This window comes from Dermacentor silvarum, chromosome 9 (assembly GCF_013339745.2).
Source record: "Dermacentor silvarum isolate Dsil-2018 chromosome 9, BIME_Dsil_1.4, whole genome shotgun sequence".
Taxonomy (NCBI): domain Eukaryota; kingdom Metazoa; phylum Arthropoda; class Arachnida; order Ixodida; family Ixodidae; genus Dermacentor; species Dermacentor silvarum.
Genome location: NC_051162.1, coordinates 139,671,826 through 139,687,059, shown reverse-complemented (window position 1 = coordinate 139,687,059; position 15,234 = coordinate 139,671,826). Strand labels below are relative to the sequence as shown.

Below are 15,234 nucleotides of genomic sequence, written 5' to 3'. Positions count from 1 at the left end.
ACAAATAGCAAAGTATAGCCTGCTTGAGTTAATCACAAGGTAGATATACCTGGTAGCGAAGCTTCCATAGAAGCCCATACGTTCAAAACATGGCGGTTTATCAGCGGTTCATGGGGCTTAGCGCCATCTATGAGAGGAGGGAACACTTCCGGCGGAAGAAAAAATAATGTGACGTCATATTCGGTAAAAACAGAAGTGACGTCATTTTGTTCTCAAAGGTGCGCAATTTGTTTTCGGAGGCCTCCAATACAGCTGTATATTCAAATGCCCGCCCATAAGTCTTGATGGGCGTTGCGAGCTTTCAGTGCGGAAAGCGATGCAAGAAAAGGTCAGCCGTAAGGGTGTCGAATCGCAACGCTGCACAGAACATACTTTCTTTGGAGGCCGATGAACGCTGTGGGCGTAGAGTGCTCGTCCTTTCCTCGGACGTCAAGCCTGTCGGGCCAGCGCTGTCAGACGAAAACAACTAAATTAAACAATTATCTGGTGGTCGCAACTTACTGCTTTTGACTGAATAGGTTAAGAAGCAATGAGACGACCCACGTCAGCAAATTCAGGCAAACGTCGGCAAGCAACACAACACAACATGTGAGGGGGAAGGGGGGGGGGGGGGGGCGTATTGTAACAGGTTGACTTTACGAGTGCGCCTTTCTGCCCAGTTCAAGGGCTGCATGCAGCAAGTGATAGCGGCTTCAACGGCCGCCGCTATCGGTGGGCGCGCTTGCGCTGGGCGCTGAAAAAAGAATTTATCGATAATGATCGAGTAAAACAGAATTGTCTCTTCCTTTCTCGCCATCCGTATATAAAGTGATTAGGAACTTTCTTTACGTTGAATGAATCTAACTGTGTCTTTCTTTATTTATAAAACGCTTTTTAGGGGCGAAGCTCCTTAGGTTGTGGGTCTGTCCCTCCTCTGTATGTAGTAGTAGAAAGTAGTCGTCGTCGTCGTCGTAGTAGGTAGCCACGTCTAGTTTTATGAAAAAGAAATTCCGAAAGTTGCGTCAGTAGCGCGGAATCGAGCCAGGGACCCCTCGCTTCCGAACGCGCGGCGCTAGCCACTACGCACGGATGCACACATGGACACACGCACCACGATGACAATAAATACCCAACATTAACGAAAGATTGCGCGTTTCTAACGCGTTTGTGCTAGCGCGTACGGCCCGTGTAAGAAAGCTGGTGTAAGACGCCGTGGCCTCTCCGCCTTACCCCCGTATTCATAAACGCTGATGGCGTCGGCAAACGCGGTGCACGTTCCGGCATGTGTAAATGGCTGCGTAAGACGCTGTGGCCTCTTCCCCTTACTAGAGAGTACTGCACGTTTCTAACGCGTTTGTGCTAGCGTCCCCTTAAGCGGGAGATGGTGCAATTATAATGAAGGGCGCTGTTATAAAATAGCAATTACGTCACATATGGCGCGTGTCATTAGTGGAAGTCAATCGTTCGATTTAGTGCGGCGAGACTGGGCGAATTACACGGAAGATTCACGGTTTACCGATGATTCCCTCCGGAGCTTCGCCAACTCATCATCATTCACGCCGTGGATATGCGGTGTTTTTTTTAATCCTCCTTGGTCTGCACGCGCCCGCGCGCGAGCCTCGTTCAGTCGCGATTGCTCTTTCGGTGCACACCATCAAATCCTTGGGTCGTAGACCGGCATATAAGCGAGGCGGCACCCCATGATCAAGTGCAGCGATTTTACGAAGCACAGGTCCGGTGTGGACCCGGCTGAAGCCGGTCATCCAGCGGCCTTCAGCCTATTAAAAGAAGAAAAAAAAACAGAGGAAGTTGAACGCTATAGGTTCACTGTCGTTTAAACAACGATACAGAACAACACAGTTCACGATGCAATATGTCGAATTGGGGAAGCAAGCGCCATGGTGTCAACTTTGAAACGGGGCTGCGACAAAAAAAGTATAGCCTGCTTGAGTTAATCACAAGGTAGATATACCTGGTAGCGAAGCTTCCATAGAAGCCCATACGTTCAAAACATGGCGGTTTATCAGCGGTTCATGGGGCTTAGCGCCATCTATGAGAGGAGGGAGCACTTCCCGCGGAAAAAAAAATTATGTGCCGTCATATCCGTTAAAAACAGAAGTGACGTCATTTTGTTCTCAAAGGCACGCAATTTGTTTTCGGAGGCCTGCCACTACAGCTGTATATTCAAATGCCCCGCCATAAGTCTTGATGGGCGTTGCGAGCTTTCAGTGCGGAAAGCGATGCAGGAAAAGCTCAGCCGTAAGGGTGTCGAAATCGCATCGCTGCACAGAATATACTTTCTTTGGAGGCCGATGAACGCTGTAGGCGTAGAGTGCTCGTCCTTTCGTCGGACGTCAAGCCTGTCGGCCAGCGCTGTCAGACGAAAACAACTAAATTAAACAATTATCTGGAGGTCGCAACTTACTGCTTTTGACTGAATAGGTTAAGAAGCAATGGGAATCGATGTTGATGATGTTTCGCTGCCCTTTGGTGCGGGGAGCCTACCAAGTTGCCGAAACGACCATGAGGACACCAGGACGTAATTCGCTGCTTCATGACCTACAGTGACGCGAAGCAGTATGCGGGGAGCCTACCAAGTTGCCGAAACGACCATGAGGACACCAAGACGTAATCGGCTGTTTCATGACCTACATGACACGCATGTCACGACATTCATGTCATGAGTTCCTCAGGAGTCCCTTTAGCTAGGCCTAAGAGGCCTTAAGGCGAAAGCCTTAGTCAAGCTCATGATTATGACTTTGACCATCAACATTTACATCAGCCTTTTCCTTCACTTAGTGCCCACGCCCGAACCCATTTCAGTGTTAATGTTTTCTCGCTGAGTAATTGTCCCTTTTGCTGAGTCATGCTCAAGACTATGACTTCTATCATCATCATTTAGTGTTTCTTTCACTTAGTACCGACGTCAGAACCCATTTCAGTGGGTTCTGAGCGTTAATATTTTCTCGCTGAGTCATTGTCATTCTTGCTGGGTGATAATCATGACTATGACTTCTACCACCATCCTTTAGTGTTTAGTTCATTTGGTACCCATGTCTGAACCCATTTCAGTGGTTTTTAAATGTTAATATTTTGCTTAGTAATTGTAATTTTGCTGAGTCATGCTCATGACTATGACTTCTACCACCATCCTTTAGTGTTTCCTTCACTTACTGCCCACGTCCGCACCCGTTTCAGTGGTTTTCGAGTGTTATTTATTTTGCTGGGTCACTGTCATTTTTGCTGAGTCATGCTCATGAGTATGACTTCTACCATCATCCTTTAGTGTTTCCTTCACTTAGTACCGGCGTGCAAACCCATTTCAGTGGTCTTTGAGTGTTAATCTTTTTTTGCCGAGTCATTGTTATTTTTGCAGTCATGCTCATGAGTACGACTTCTACCATCACCTTTTAGTGTTTCCTTCCCTTTGTACCCACGTCCGAACCAACGTGGTCTAAGAACGTTGGTCCGAACCCCTTTCAGTGGTTTTTGAGTGTTAATGTTTTTTCGGTGGCTCATTGTCATTTTAGGCGGCTGTTTCATGAACTACATAAAACGCATGTCATGACATTCATGTCGTGACCTATCATTTATGTTCATCACGCACTGTTGTCATACTATGCCAATTTTGGTACCTACCAAGTTAACGAAATGGCCATGAGAGCATCAAGACGTAAACGGCTGTCTCATGACCTACATGCCGCAAATGTCATGATATTCATGTCATGACCTATCATTTATGTTCGTCATACACTCTTGTCATACTATGCCAATTTCGGTAATACCAAGTTAACGAAACGACCATGAGAGCACCAAGATGTAGGCGGCTAGATAGATAGGTAGATAGATAGACAGATAGATAGATAGATAGATAGATAGATAGATAGATAGATAGATAGATAGATAGATAGATAGATAGATAGATAGATAGATAGATAGATAGATAGATAGATAGATAGATAGATAGATACTGTCAAAGTGGCAAATGTTCGCCAAGAAATGCTTCGCATTTAGAAAATTGGAGCCCGCTTAAGCTTCGCCTTTAAGAGTGGAACGCGATAGCGTTATCGAGCCCCGTTCGTACCGCATTTTTGTTGCAGTGGGCTTCACCTCAACACAGAAAGTGGGAAAACCAGCTTACAAAGACCAAGCTTACACCAATAACCTCAAAGTCGGCTTCACTTTCAAACAGAAGTGCATTGCTGGGAAGACGTTTTTCCAAGGACCATATAAGTCGTCTTATATTAAAATGTGAAGGCCCTAGCACCTTTTTTATTATTTTAGTAATTGTTTGCTATTGCTCCGATGCGCGCGCGTGTCCTAAATGCATTAGGCAGGCGAAGTCTCAATTTGACCTGCCGTAGGGAGCCTACATGCAACGGCGTTGCATGTAGGCTCCCTAAGCTGCCGAGGAGGCGAGCGCCATCTAAATAGCATTTTCGAAAGTAAATGACCCGAGCGCGTCGTGTTGGTATGGTAGAAATGCTGGAAAAGAGGTTTGTGTTTGAGTTTCCTCGTAACAGAATTATGTTTTCTCGTACATTCAAATTACAATGTCTGTAAGTTGTGGATAAGTCGTACTTTATCATTTTTCTGACAAATTTCAGTGTGAGAAATTCAATTTTTGTTCACCAAAACCCTACCGCACGTGGCCTACGTGGTCGGGGTGGTTCGGGATGATTATCTCCTTCGCTAACACCTTGCGCCACGCGGAGGGCCTGCGCAGTCGGGGTGGTTGGGGATGATTTTTCCGCCACGGACGCCCAAACCTCTTTTTTTCAAAGCCACTAAACAACTATGTTTACGGGAGCCTCCCTGAGAAATGTGACGTCAATCCGAGCATTTTCGGACGTGTTTTTATTACTCTTTGCGGCGTCGGCCATAGTCACGCAAGGGCACCGCCAACATAGACATCTAAGCTTATCGCCTTAAAGCTTAACTGAAACTGGTAAATAAGTACGAGAAACGCCTAATTTTCACATAGAACGGTTGAACCGACGTCTTCCACCCTTTCTTTGCGAGCTTTTGCCTTCACCTCGGCGCAAAGGCTCTCCCTCGTTTTGTCTTACCCGCCGCGGTGGCTGAGTAGCTAAGGTGTGGCGCTGCTGAGCACGAGGTCGCGGGATCGAATCCCGGCCGCGGCGGCCGCATTTCGATGGAGGCTAAATGCAAAAAAACGCCCGTGGGCTTCCGTTGAAGTGCACGTTAAAGAGCCCCAGGTGGTCATCTGGGGCCCTCGACTAGGGCGTGCCTCATAATCAGAACTGGTTTTGGCACGGAATACCCCAGAAGGAGGAAGTTTTTTTCCGCTGTTGAAAGCTAGGTATCTTGCTTACAATTTAAGGCAATGATTTGTCGATTTTTTCTGAAACAACGCTTTATGACCTTTTATAATTTAACCAGTTATCCGCGGTTTAGGTCACGTGAGTTAAATAAATAGAGTTTGATTTAAATTTCTCAGTGCAAATATTTGGCGATAGCGTAACAACTTCTTTGTGGCTAAATATAAAAAATTCTATTGTTATTGCTGCTGTTTAAATAGGTGTGAAGGAAGCAATGACACAGAAAATACAGTGACCCGCACGATCGGTGAATATGAACAGAACTTACAGTTGGCGAATGATACTCAGCGCTTTTGTGTGTCAATTCTCTTACCTGGTTCAGTGCACTGTTTTTTCACCAGAAAAAAAAATTTGGTCAGGTTAGCACCTAAGTATTCATTGTAACTGACTCATAAAATTTATAGTTCCTCCGCATCGTTCATTTTGGGGGCCTAGAGTGCGTATTGTAGGCCATACAGAGTTCCATAGGCACTTATGAGGTCAACAAGTCGCGTTTTACCGTATTCCGCTAAACGTTGCCGTATAATAATTCCAGCTTTATTTTAAAGAAATGTTTAAGGGAAGAACCTGTAGTATAAGTGCTCTTCCGCGTCTTCAGTCAAATTTATTTAACACGCTCACATTAACTCGCACGGGGACTCAAAATTGCAGTTGGCCAATTTACACAGTTTCACGAATTGCCTTTTCAATGTCTTATATTACTCTAAAGCACCAATTGCGTGATGTAAGCCTGTCACTGATAAAAGCATAGGCGTTTTTTTAGCAATGCTCAGACATGGTCATGTTTTGAGACGTTTTTCCAAAAAATGTGCCATTACCTACATTAATTTTCTATGTAGCTCTGCTATAAGTAAGTAGGAAGGTGATTTCGAGAGAATGATGTGTTGCAATTGAAATCATCCGCCCACCTCTTTTGTACCCATCGCAGGCAACTCGGATTACTTTGGGAGGGCCAACCATTTCCTGTTTTTTGTGTTTCTGGCGCTGTTACACGGCCTAATACTATGTGCACCATACACCCGAATGCTTGAAGCTGCTACACAGAGAAGACTTGTAGCTCTCAAGCCCGTTTTCGTGCATTTAAATGTTTGAAGCATTTCCAGACCATGGAAATAGAGACACAAAAACAAGGGATCGATACGTCATTTAAACAGAAGAGATGCGCACATTTTCTTGGTGCTTAAACCCAGCCCGCCCACCTTGTAACTTCTAATTCTGTCGAAACGTTTATGGAAAATACAGGACGTGAATTTCAGGTAGACTGAAGAGCTAGAAATCCCGAGTGCTACCGGACGTCCGATATGTACACATTCTACACTTAGGACTTAAAAAAAATATCGTGCGTAGCGGGGGAGAGGGGAAGTGTTGGGTGGGCTGGTAGGTTTGTAGCCGAGGGGCGAGCGAATAGTTCAACGTTGAGCGGAAATGGCGTTCGTTTCGCAGAACGCCGATCGTCGCGTAGTTCCCTCAGACAGATTTAGGTTGAGAGATGGCGACTTCGACTTCTCGCGTCTGAATTCTTTCAGTGCTGAGAGCATAAGGCGGACGACCACGATGGAGTCGTGGAAACAAGTCTCCGTCATGTCCTGTTTTCTGATTGTGTTTTCACTTAGTAGTCTGGGGCCAGCTTCAAGTCGGGTATAAAAGGCGGGCCACTGATCGACAGATTCAGTCACTGCCAACGATCGATCATACCGCCTAAGGAGCCCTGTGCCCGTGGTACGCGAGTAGGTAGACGAGAATCGCCGCAACAATGAAGGTGAGGCTGTTTCTGCTTGTTATTACGGTAACATCGTTAGTTCAGAAGGATTATTGTTAGTGCTTCCTTTTAGCAAATATCCAAGAGAATGTATCTATTATATCACTAAGTTAATGTGTTTCCGAGCAACTTAGTGCTTGATATTCTTATTCCTTTAAAAGGAAACGCAATAATGAGCAGTTCTTCAAGAAATTATGTACCAAGTAAAGCGCATAAAACTGCAGAAAAGAAAATGTAAACACAGAGTAGACTTGAAAACTTGAGTAATTACACGATAAAAGACAACATCGAATTTCAGTGCAGTTTATGATGGTAGTATATTGTAGAAAAACGCAGGAAATCCTAAAGCTAGGCTCCATGCCGAGTCTGTGGATATACACGGCTTCTTTTTTCCACATTCCATAATCCGTAGCCGTTTGAAACCGACTGTAAGTAAACAATACATTTTATATAAATACCCCACATCTGCTCTAAAATAATTCCGCTAATCTTCTAATTATTTGAAAATTATTCCAATACCAGACGCTGTTTCACTTTATTCTGAAACATTTCTTTTTTACTCTTGTTGCAGTTTATTGCTTGTTCAAATAAGGTGATATTCAGACAGCACTCGTTATCCTGACAGTAACAGATAATGTTTCACTCAAATCCTCAAGAAACAAATGATTGCCACACCTTCTACCCGGGGTCATGATAGTGCAAGCTAAACAGATTTGCTCATTTGAAATCACCTTGAGGGTTGTTGAAACGTTTGTTTCAAGCAGCGTCGTCTTCTCCATGGAGCGACGTTCAAAGAGAAGAAGAAAGAAGATTGGATGACCGCGCGTGTCATAGCAGCATGCGTTGCATGGGCACGAGATAGAAAAAAGTATGGTAACGAGCCGACGCGTTGTGTCTCGGTCTCAAGACTTGTATCTCCCCGACAACAGTCTGGTCCTTCTCCCGAATGGGCCCTCGCCTTTACAATTACTGACAATACAAGGGAAATAACCATGGACCTGTATAGATGGTGGGCTTCATTAAATGAATTAGTAAGAATGTCCATCATTCTGCTGAATTAGGGCAGGTGCATGCGCCGCAGCTCACACGTCGTACCACTGCAAGATTGTGTATGCTTTTCAATATCATAACAAACGTTCAGGACAATGAAAGGACGCTTAACGACATAGATGCGTCTCCACGACCTCCAGTTGGTCCGTGTGGAACATATTTCTTAAAATATTGAAGAAACTTCACATTATTCTAATAAATTACTTATCGGTCGCACTGCAGACTCCAAGAGAGTAAAATGGTGAGTATTGGTGTAGGTTTATTAGTTGATTTGAGCACTACGGTCCTGTCCAGTTCTACTTAACGACATGGCATTACATTCTTCCACACGTATATATAGTGCTTCGTCGCCATTACTGTCTGCGCACTCGTGGCCTGCGGTGTCTTCGCCAAGGAAGCCGCCAAGAAGGAGAAGGTTGAAGGGCGCGGAGGACTCCTGGGCGGTGGTCTCGGAGTCGGCGGTTACGGTGCCGGTGTGGGACCCGGTCTCGTCGGCGGTGGTCTTGGAGGTGCAGGTATCGGAGTTGCTGGACTCGGCAGCTATGGTGGAGCCGGTCTCGCTGGCCCGGCTGTGGCTGGAACTGGTCTAATTGGAACCGGTGGTCTCGGATACGGTGGTCTCGGATATGGTGGTCTCGGATACGGTGTTCTCGGATATGGCCGTCTTGGCTATGGCGGTCTCGGCTATGGCGGCGGTCTCGGTTATGGCGGCGGCTACCAATCCGGCTACGGCTCGTCGGCTGGCGGCCACCAGGGAGCATACCAGGGTGGTGCTGCTGGGCACAACCAGGGATCCGCGGGCTTCGCCGGCGGTGCCTCTACAAGGAACGTGAACGCCTACAACAACAATCAAGGCTACAGCCACACCTCGGGATTCTCGGCATCTGACAGCAAGACCTTCGGCTCTGGACACAATCAGGGCTCGGCTGGATTTGGAAAAGGAGCTGCTGGTCACCAGGGAGGATACGGACAGTCGTCGTTCGGACACAACGCCGGTTCTGGTTTCGGTGGAGGATACCTCGGCTAAAAGCGCCATACACGTTACAATAAAACCTGTTTTTACGATACACTTACTGTGCTTTGAATTGCGGTCCAAAACGGAAGCAACGATACAAGATTTTTTTCAAGTCAAGAAACGCGCCAAGCACTACAAAAAAGGTAGCTACGCAAGTTGTTTCTATCAACTAGTACTCGAGGTTAGCTCGGGTTTCCGAAACCGAGCACGTTTACGTAATCGTAGAACACCAGCGCTAGGCTGGTTTTGCTTCACTGCTCTTGAATGTTTTTGCAGCGTGTCGGACAAAATGGAGAATGCCACTAACAGTTCTCATGGCACACACAGTACTGCCAAGTGCTTGAACTGAATTGATTCAGCCTGCTAGCATGCCGGGATGTACTAAGACAAAGTAAGGGTATCTATGGTACACCTATACAACTACAATTTACTTTCTCACGTTCCGTTTTCCAAGGCAAGCGTAAGAATTTATTTCACGAGGTACATCTTTCATTCCTAATAGGGTGTTACTGCACTGGACGTTTTCAAAGCCTCTTTTAAACAGGCTTGCACATATAAATTTAGAGCAGGGTCCTTTTATAAGCAGAGCTGCGCTTAGCATCCAAAATACTGCATTTTTGGCTCAAAAGTAACCCGCAACTTTTGTGTGAAAGTTTGTACTGCAACTGTACTGCTCTGGTGAGAGTGCGGCTGGCGTAAGAGACGACGTACTCGTCAAATCCACACTTGCGTTGGGCCAGAATAGCACCGAGTCCGACACCACTTGCGTCCGTGTGGATTTCTGTAGGAGCGTCCGGATCAAAATGACGCAAAATAGGAGGGGAAGTTAGGAGACGGCGTAAAGTGGCAAATGCGTCGTCGCAAGCGGGAGGCCAAGCAGATACGTCTTGGTTGTCGGCAAGAAGCTGTGTCAAAGGGGCGATGATGGACGCAAAGTTGCGGACGAACCGGCGAAAATATGAACAAAGGCCGATAAAACTGCGAAGCTGTTTCATTGTAGTTGACCGAGGAAACTCAGCGACGGCTCGAAGCTTCGTATAGAGTCCGCAAGAACGCCATCCTTGCAAACAACGTGGCCTAAGATGGTGAGGCGGCGTGCAGCAAAATGGTACTTCTTCAAATTGAGCTGCAGCCCAGCATCTCAAAGGCAAGTGAGAACACTCTTGAGGCGGGTGAGATGAGAATCAAAGTCCCTCGAAAAGACTATGACGTCATCCAGATAACACAGGCACGTGTGCCATTTGATCCCGCGAAGGATGTTGTCCATGAGGCGTTCGAAAGTGGCAGGCACATTGCAAAGGCCGAATGGCATCGCATTTAACTCATATAGCTCATTGGGGGCGACAAATGCAGTCTTTGGGCAGTCAGCTTCTTCCATAGGTACTTGCCAGTACCTATGGAAAAACTCTGCTCCTTGCAGGTAGTCGAGGGCGCCGCGGATTCGGGGCACAGGATAAACATATTCGCGTACAATTTTATAAAGGCGCCGATAATCCATACAGAATCTGATGCTACCGTACTTTTTCTACACCAGTACTATTGGTGAGCCCCGAGGGCTGTGTGAGGGCTGTATCACGCCGCGGTGAAGCATATCATTAACCTCGTCGTCAATGACACTACGTTATGCATGGCAGACTCGATACGGGCGCTGGCGCAGAGGTGCGTGGGTGCAGGTGCTAATGTGGTGAACGATGGCGGATGTGCGGCCCAAAGAAGGCTGTTCATGGTCAAAAGATGTCCGGAAACGGTTGAGGAGCTCCAAAAGCTGGGTGCGCTGGTTGTATGAGAGTTCGGAATCAATTGATTTGTTGAAGACATCCGAGGATGACGAAGCACCTGAAGTAGCAGAAGTAATACTGGTGACAGGAAGGTCGGTCATATCATCGGGCAATTGACGAGGATAAACGGAGTCAATGTCCTCAAGCCGACCCAGATATTCACCACGGAATAAAGTGACAGATGACGATAACCGATTCGTAACATAAATTGTTCCATAAAAGTTATCATTCGTGACAACGGCAATAGGAAGCAGGAAGTTCTTGCCAGAGGCGAAGGCTTCGGAGGGTGAAAACTGAGCTGTAGAATTGGGCGTGGAGTAGCAAGAGAAAGGCATAAGAACAGAAGAGAAAGGAGGTATATCAGTGTCCACGGCGACGGCCACTCGGGGAAAAGGAGAGAAACACGGCTCAGATGGAGCATCACATATCGGCCATAATGCAAGTTCAGCACGCGCACAGTCAACAACGGCATGATGTGTGGAAAGGAAATCCCAGCCCAGAATAACGTCGTGTGAGCATGGTGTCAACACGACAAATTCAACGACATATAAAACATCCTGAATGACAAGCCGAGCTAGGCACGACTCACACGGCTGGACGTGGTGCGCGGTTGCCGTACGCAGGGAGAAATCAGAAAGCGGAATCGTTATTTTTCTCAACTGTCGACATAGTTCACCACTGAGCGCAGAGACAGCAGCTCCGGTATCAACAAGCGCTTGTACAGCCGCACCCTCAATACACACGTTGATATCGTTAGCAGGAAAACACCGAGGCCTTGCAGTTTTCGACATGAGCGCAGTTCTTGCCGCCGGAACTGCGACGGTCAGTTTTCCGCTTGGACGGGCAGGGTGCGAAGGAGCATGGGGGAAAGTGAACGGCGACGTGGGGAAGGTGAGCCGAAGGCGCGGTGACCTGAAGGGACAGATTCAGGCGCCGAGCCAGACGAAACCGGGTGTGGTGGTGGCTCAGGACGAGCGTAGCCTGGACTTCGGTTGCCGTCACGTGCGCGGAAAAGCGTGCGACGCACGCTTTTCCGCGCACGTGACGGCAACCGAAGCGTGCGACGTGGCCAGCGTGCGACGTGGAAAAGCGTGCGACGTGGCCAGGAAGGTGGCAGAAATAGCAGATCGGCCGGTTGTCTGCAGTACGACAAGGGTTTGCAGGTGGTGGGGCGGGACGCGAAAGAGGGAGTGGGTCCGTACGTACAGGAGGCCGTGCCACGTAGAAGGCTCTTGATGGTTGCCCGGGATCTCTGGCTAGGGAAGCCCGAGGCGTATCTGCCATTTCAGCGTAGGTTAGAGGGGCGGAGACAGGCGGATGTTGTTGTGCATGTGGAATTGGGCACTGGGCAATAGGCAGCGCCTCGGAAACTTGCTGATGAATGGCGTGTCGAAGCGACGGAGCGAGTGATTGCGTTGGCTCCGGGATGCTTGGCGTGCCACTTCTTCGCGAACAAACTGCTGTATTTGCTGCAGCAAGGAACTATGGTCAACTGAATCATCGCGGACGGTGAGAGCCGAAATGTTAGTCGAGTCAAAGTTATAGCGCCGCGTGCAAATGCCTTGTTTCCTCAGCTCGTCCTAACTTTGGCAGAGCTGAATCACGTCGGCGACCGTTTGAGGGTTCTTCGCAACGAGCATGTGGAAGGCGTCGTCCTCGATGCCTTTCCCAATTTGTCTGATTTTGTCAGCCTCAATCATGGAAGGGTTGATGCGGTGGCAGAGGTAGACATTATCTTAAATGTAGGCGGTAATGTTTTCGCCGGAATTCTGGGCGCGACCACGCAAGCGCTGTTCGGCGCGGAGCTTGCGCACAGCGGGTCGGCCGAATACCTCTGCGAAGCTCGTCTTAATAGACGCCCAGTTCGCAACGTCAACTTCGTGGTTGCGAAACCATAGAAGGGCCACGTCGCTCAAGTAAAGATGACGTTGGTGAGTTTGTCGGCGTCATTCCACTTGCTGTGCGCGCTCACTCGTTCGAGGAGGACAGTCAGTTCTCCACGTCATGGTCTTCGGTGCCACTAAATCGAAAAGTGTCGCGCTGCCTTGGTACGACGGAATAGATGATAGCCGTGGGTGGCGTAGCTTCTTGCGGCACCATGTCGTCAGGCATAGCCAATGCTGGAGGTAGAGTCCGAGTACGGAGTTCCAGGGTGACGATGGAAACCAGCCCCTCCACCAAATGCAAGCAGACGTTCAGGGCGTGATTTGTATAAATAATCAGGTGACACGAAAACGGTGCCAATGGTGCCGCACTCAGAAGGAACATCGCCAAAACGGAGAGTGCTCTCGGCCTCATCCGGAGGATCGCCAGCAGGCACCGGGGAATCAAGGAGGACAATCTCATCTGCATTATACATGCTTTTGTGCTCTGCCACCTTTCATACTCGGCAGCCATGCATAATTGGCATGTTGCAGAGAGGAACAAGTTAAATTCCCTCATCAGAAAGGTCTTCCAGCTTGCCCTCGGCTTACCTGTGAGCACTCACACCGAATACCTGTTAAAGCTCGGAGTGCACAACACGCTCGAAGAAATAATAGAGGCGCAAGAGCGTTCACAGCTGCTCAGGCTATCCGGCACCACGGCGGGCCGCAAGATACTCGATGAGATGGACCTCTACCCTGTCGACCATTGCCCCGACGCCGTGCGCATTCCCAGCGACATCAGATCTCAACTACACATCGCGCCCATTCCCCGCAATATGCACCCCGCACACAACGTCGGCAGACGTCGGGCCAGTTGTAGAGCTCTACTCGAACATGTACGTAACAACCACATTGAGGCAAGCTTCGTGGATGCCGCGGCATATGTCCAACAAGAGGCGTTCGCCGTCTCCATCATCGACTCTAATTCCAAGATCCATTGCTGCGCTACAGTACGCACTTCGAAGCCATTTGTAGCCGAACAGGTTGCAATCGCGCTAGCTGTGCTCGATGGTCGCAGAGAGGTAATATATAGCGATTCTAAGGCGGCCATTAAGGCCTACCAAACCGGGATGGTCTCCCCTCAGGCCCTTCGCATTCTCCAAAGCTTGAAAAGTATCTCTCCGCATTCTCTCATTTGGTTTCCCGCTCACTTGGGGTCGATTGAGGGCTCTCCCTCTAACCCTAACGAGAGCGCGCATGAGGCCGCGCGAGGACTCACTGACCGCGCCGCCTCCGCAGTCCCCCTACCCCGCGGGGAACCATTGATGACGTATAATGAGATCACTAAGCATTATTTTCTGTCAAGACGGGTATTCCCCCTCCCGCACCCTGCCTTATGCAGGGCGCGGGCGGTGACCCTTCGACTTTTACAAGCTCGTGCCTATCCTAACCTTGCGGTTCTTCACGCTATATACCCTGAAAGGTATCCCAGTGCGGACTGCCCTGCCTGTGGACTAACGGCAACATTTAACCATGTGTTGTGGGAGTGTGAAGCCATCGGCTCCGCCTTCAGCGAGGATAGGTGGGCTGCGCTTTTGGGCAGCCCCGAACTCAATGACCAAACCCTGGCCGTCCAGAGTGCCCGCGATCGGGCCGTCAAGCTCGGCTTGCCGGTCCCTACGTGGGACTAGCCGGGTGGCGCGGGGTGTCCCCTGCGTCTTCTCTGGACCTCAATAAAGTTATTTCACACTCACTCACACGAAAACGGTCCGGTGAACGGCAAAGCAGAGTGAGCGCGAGCACCAACAACACTCTTCGTCCTCGTCTTTCCCTTGCGTCCGTGTTTGTCGCCACAGTAATTTCTGAGTTTTGAAAAAAAAAAAAAAAAAAAAAAAACTCGAGATCGAACGCAGTTTCGCAGCTGAGAACATTCACTATTCTTCAGTTACGACCGGACATCGTGTGTTATGCACTAGTCTGTCCACATACTCTGACAATTTTACGAATGTAATTTCCATTACTGGCAGTATTGAAAGTAATGTTCAGAATACATCGGCATACAATATCTAGAGACCCCATCTTTATCTGTAGTACTGTTGTGGAATTTTTTTCTCTTTCTTTTATCGCATGCATTGCCGGAATATTATTCCGGCAATACATGCGAAAAAATATTCATAATTTATAAAAAGTTAACTTATTTTAAGATTTCGCTGAAAGCAGCAAGTTCGACGCGCACTGTTCTAATCCTTAACATATTAAAAGTGGGACTAATTTCGCAGACAGTGTTTCTTTAGCTGTATTTACCATCCAATCATGGAGGTTGGGAATTTATTCCTACCACAGCAGTGCGAGCAATAAAAAAAAAAAGCTGCAAGGCGATTCAACCTGCAGTTGATGTCGATGAGAGCCAAAGTATTCATGAGCGAATTGGAGTAATAGTTAAGTG

At 48.1% G+C, this 15,234-nt stretch overlaps 1 protein-coding gene across 1 annotated transcript; it reads left to right on the top strand.

The window, feature by feature from the left end:
- Positions 1-7,074: 7,074 nt before the first annotated feature.
- LOC119463942 (acanthoscurrin-1) lies at positions 7,075-9,199 on the top strand. The gene is made up of 2 exons (XM_037724762.2): positions 7,075-7,080; positions 8,471-9,199. Exons 1-2 carry the CDS (start codon positions 7,075-7,077, stop codon positions 9,155-9,157), a joined length of 693 nt encoding a protein of 230 aa, XP_037580690.2. The 3' UTR covers positions 9,158-9,199.
- Positions 9,200-15,234: the final 6,035 nt, after the last annotated feature.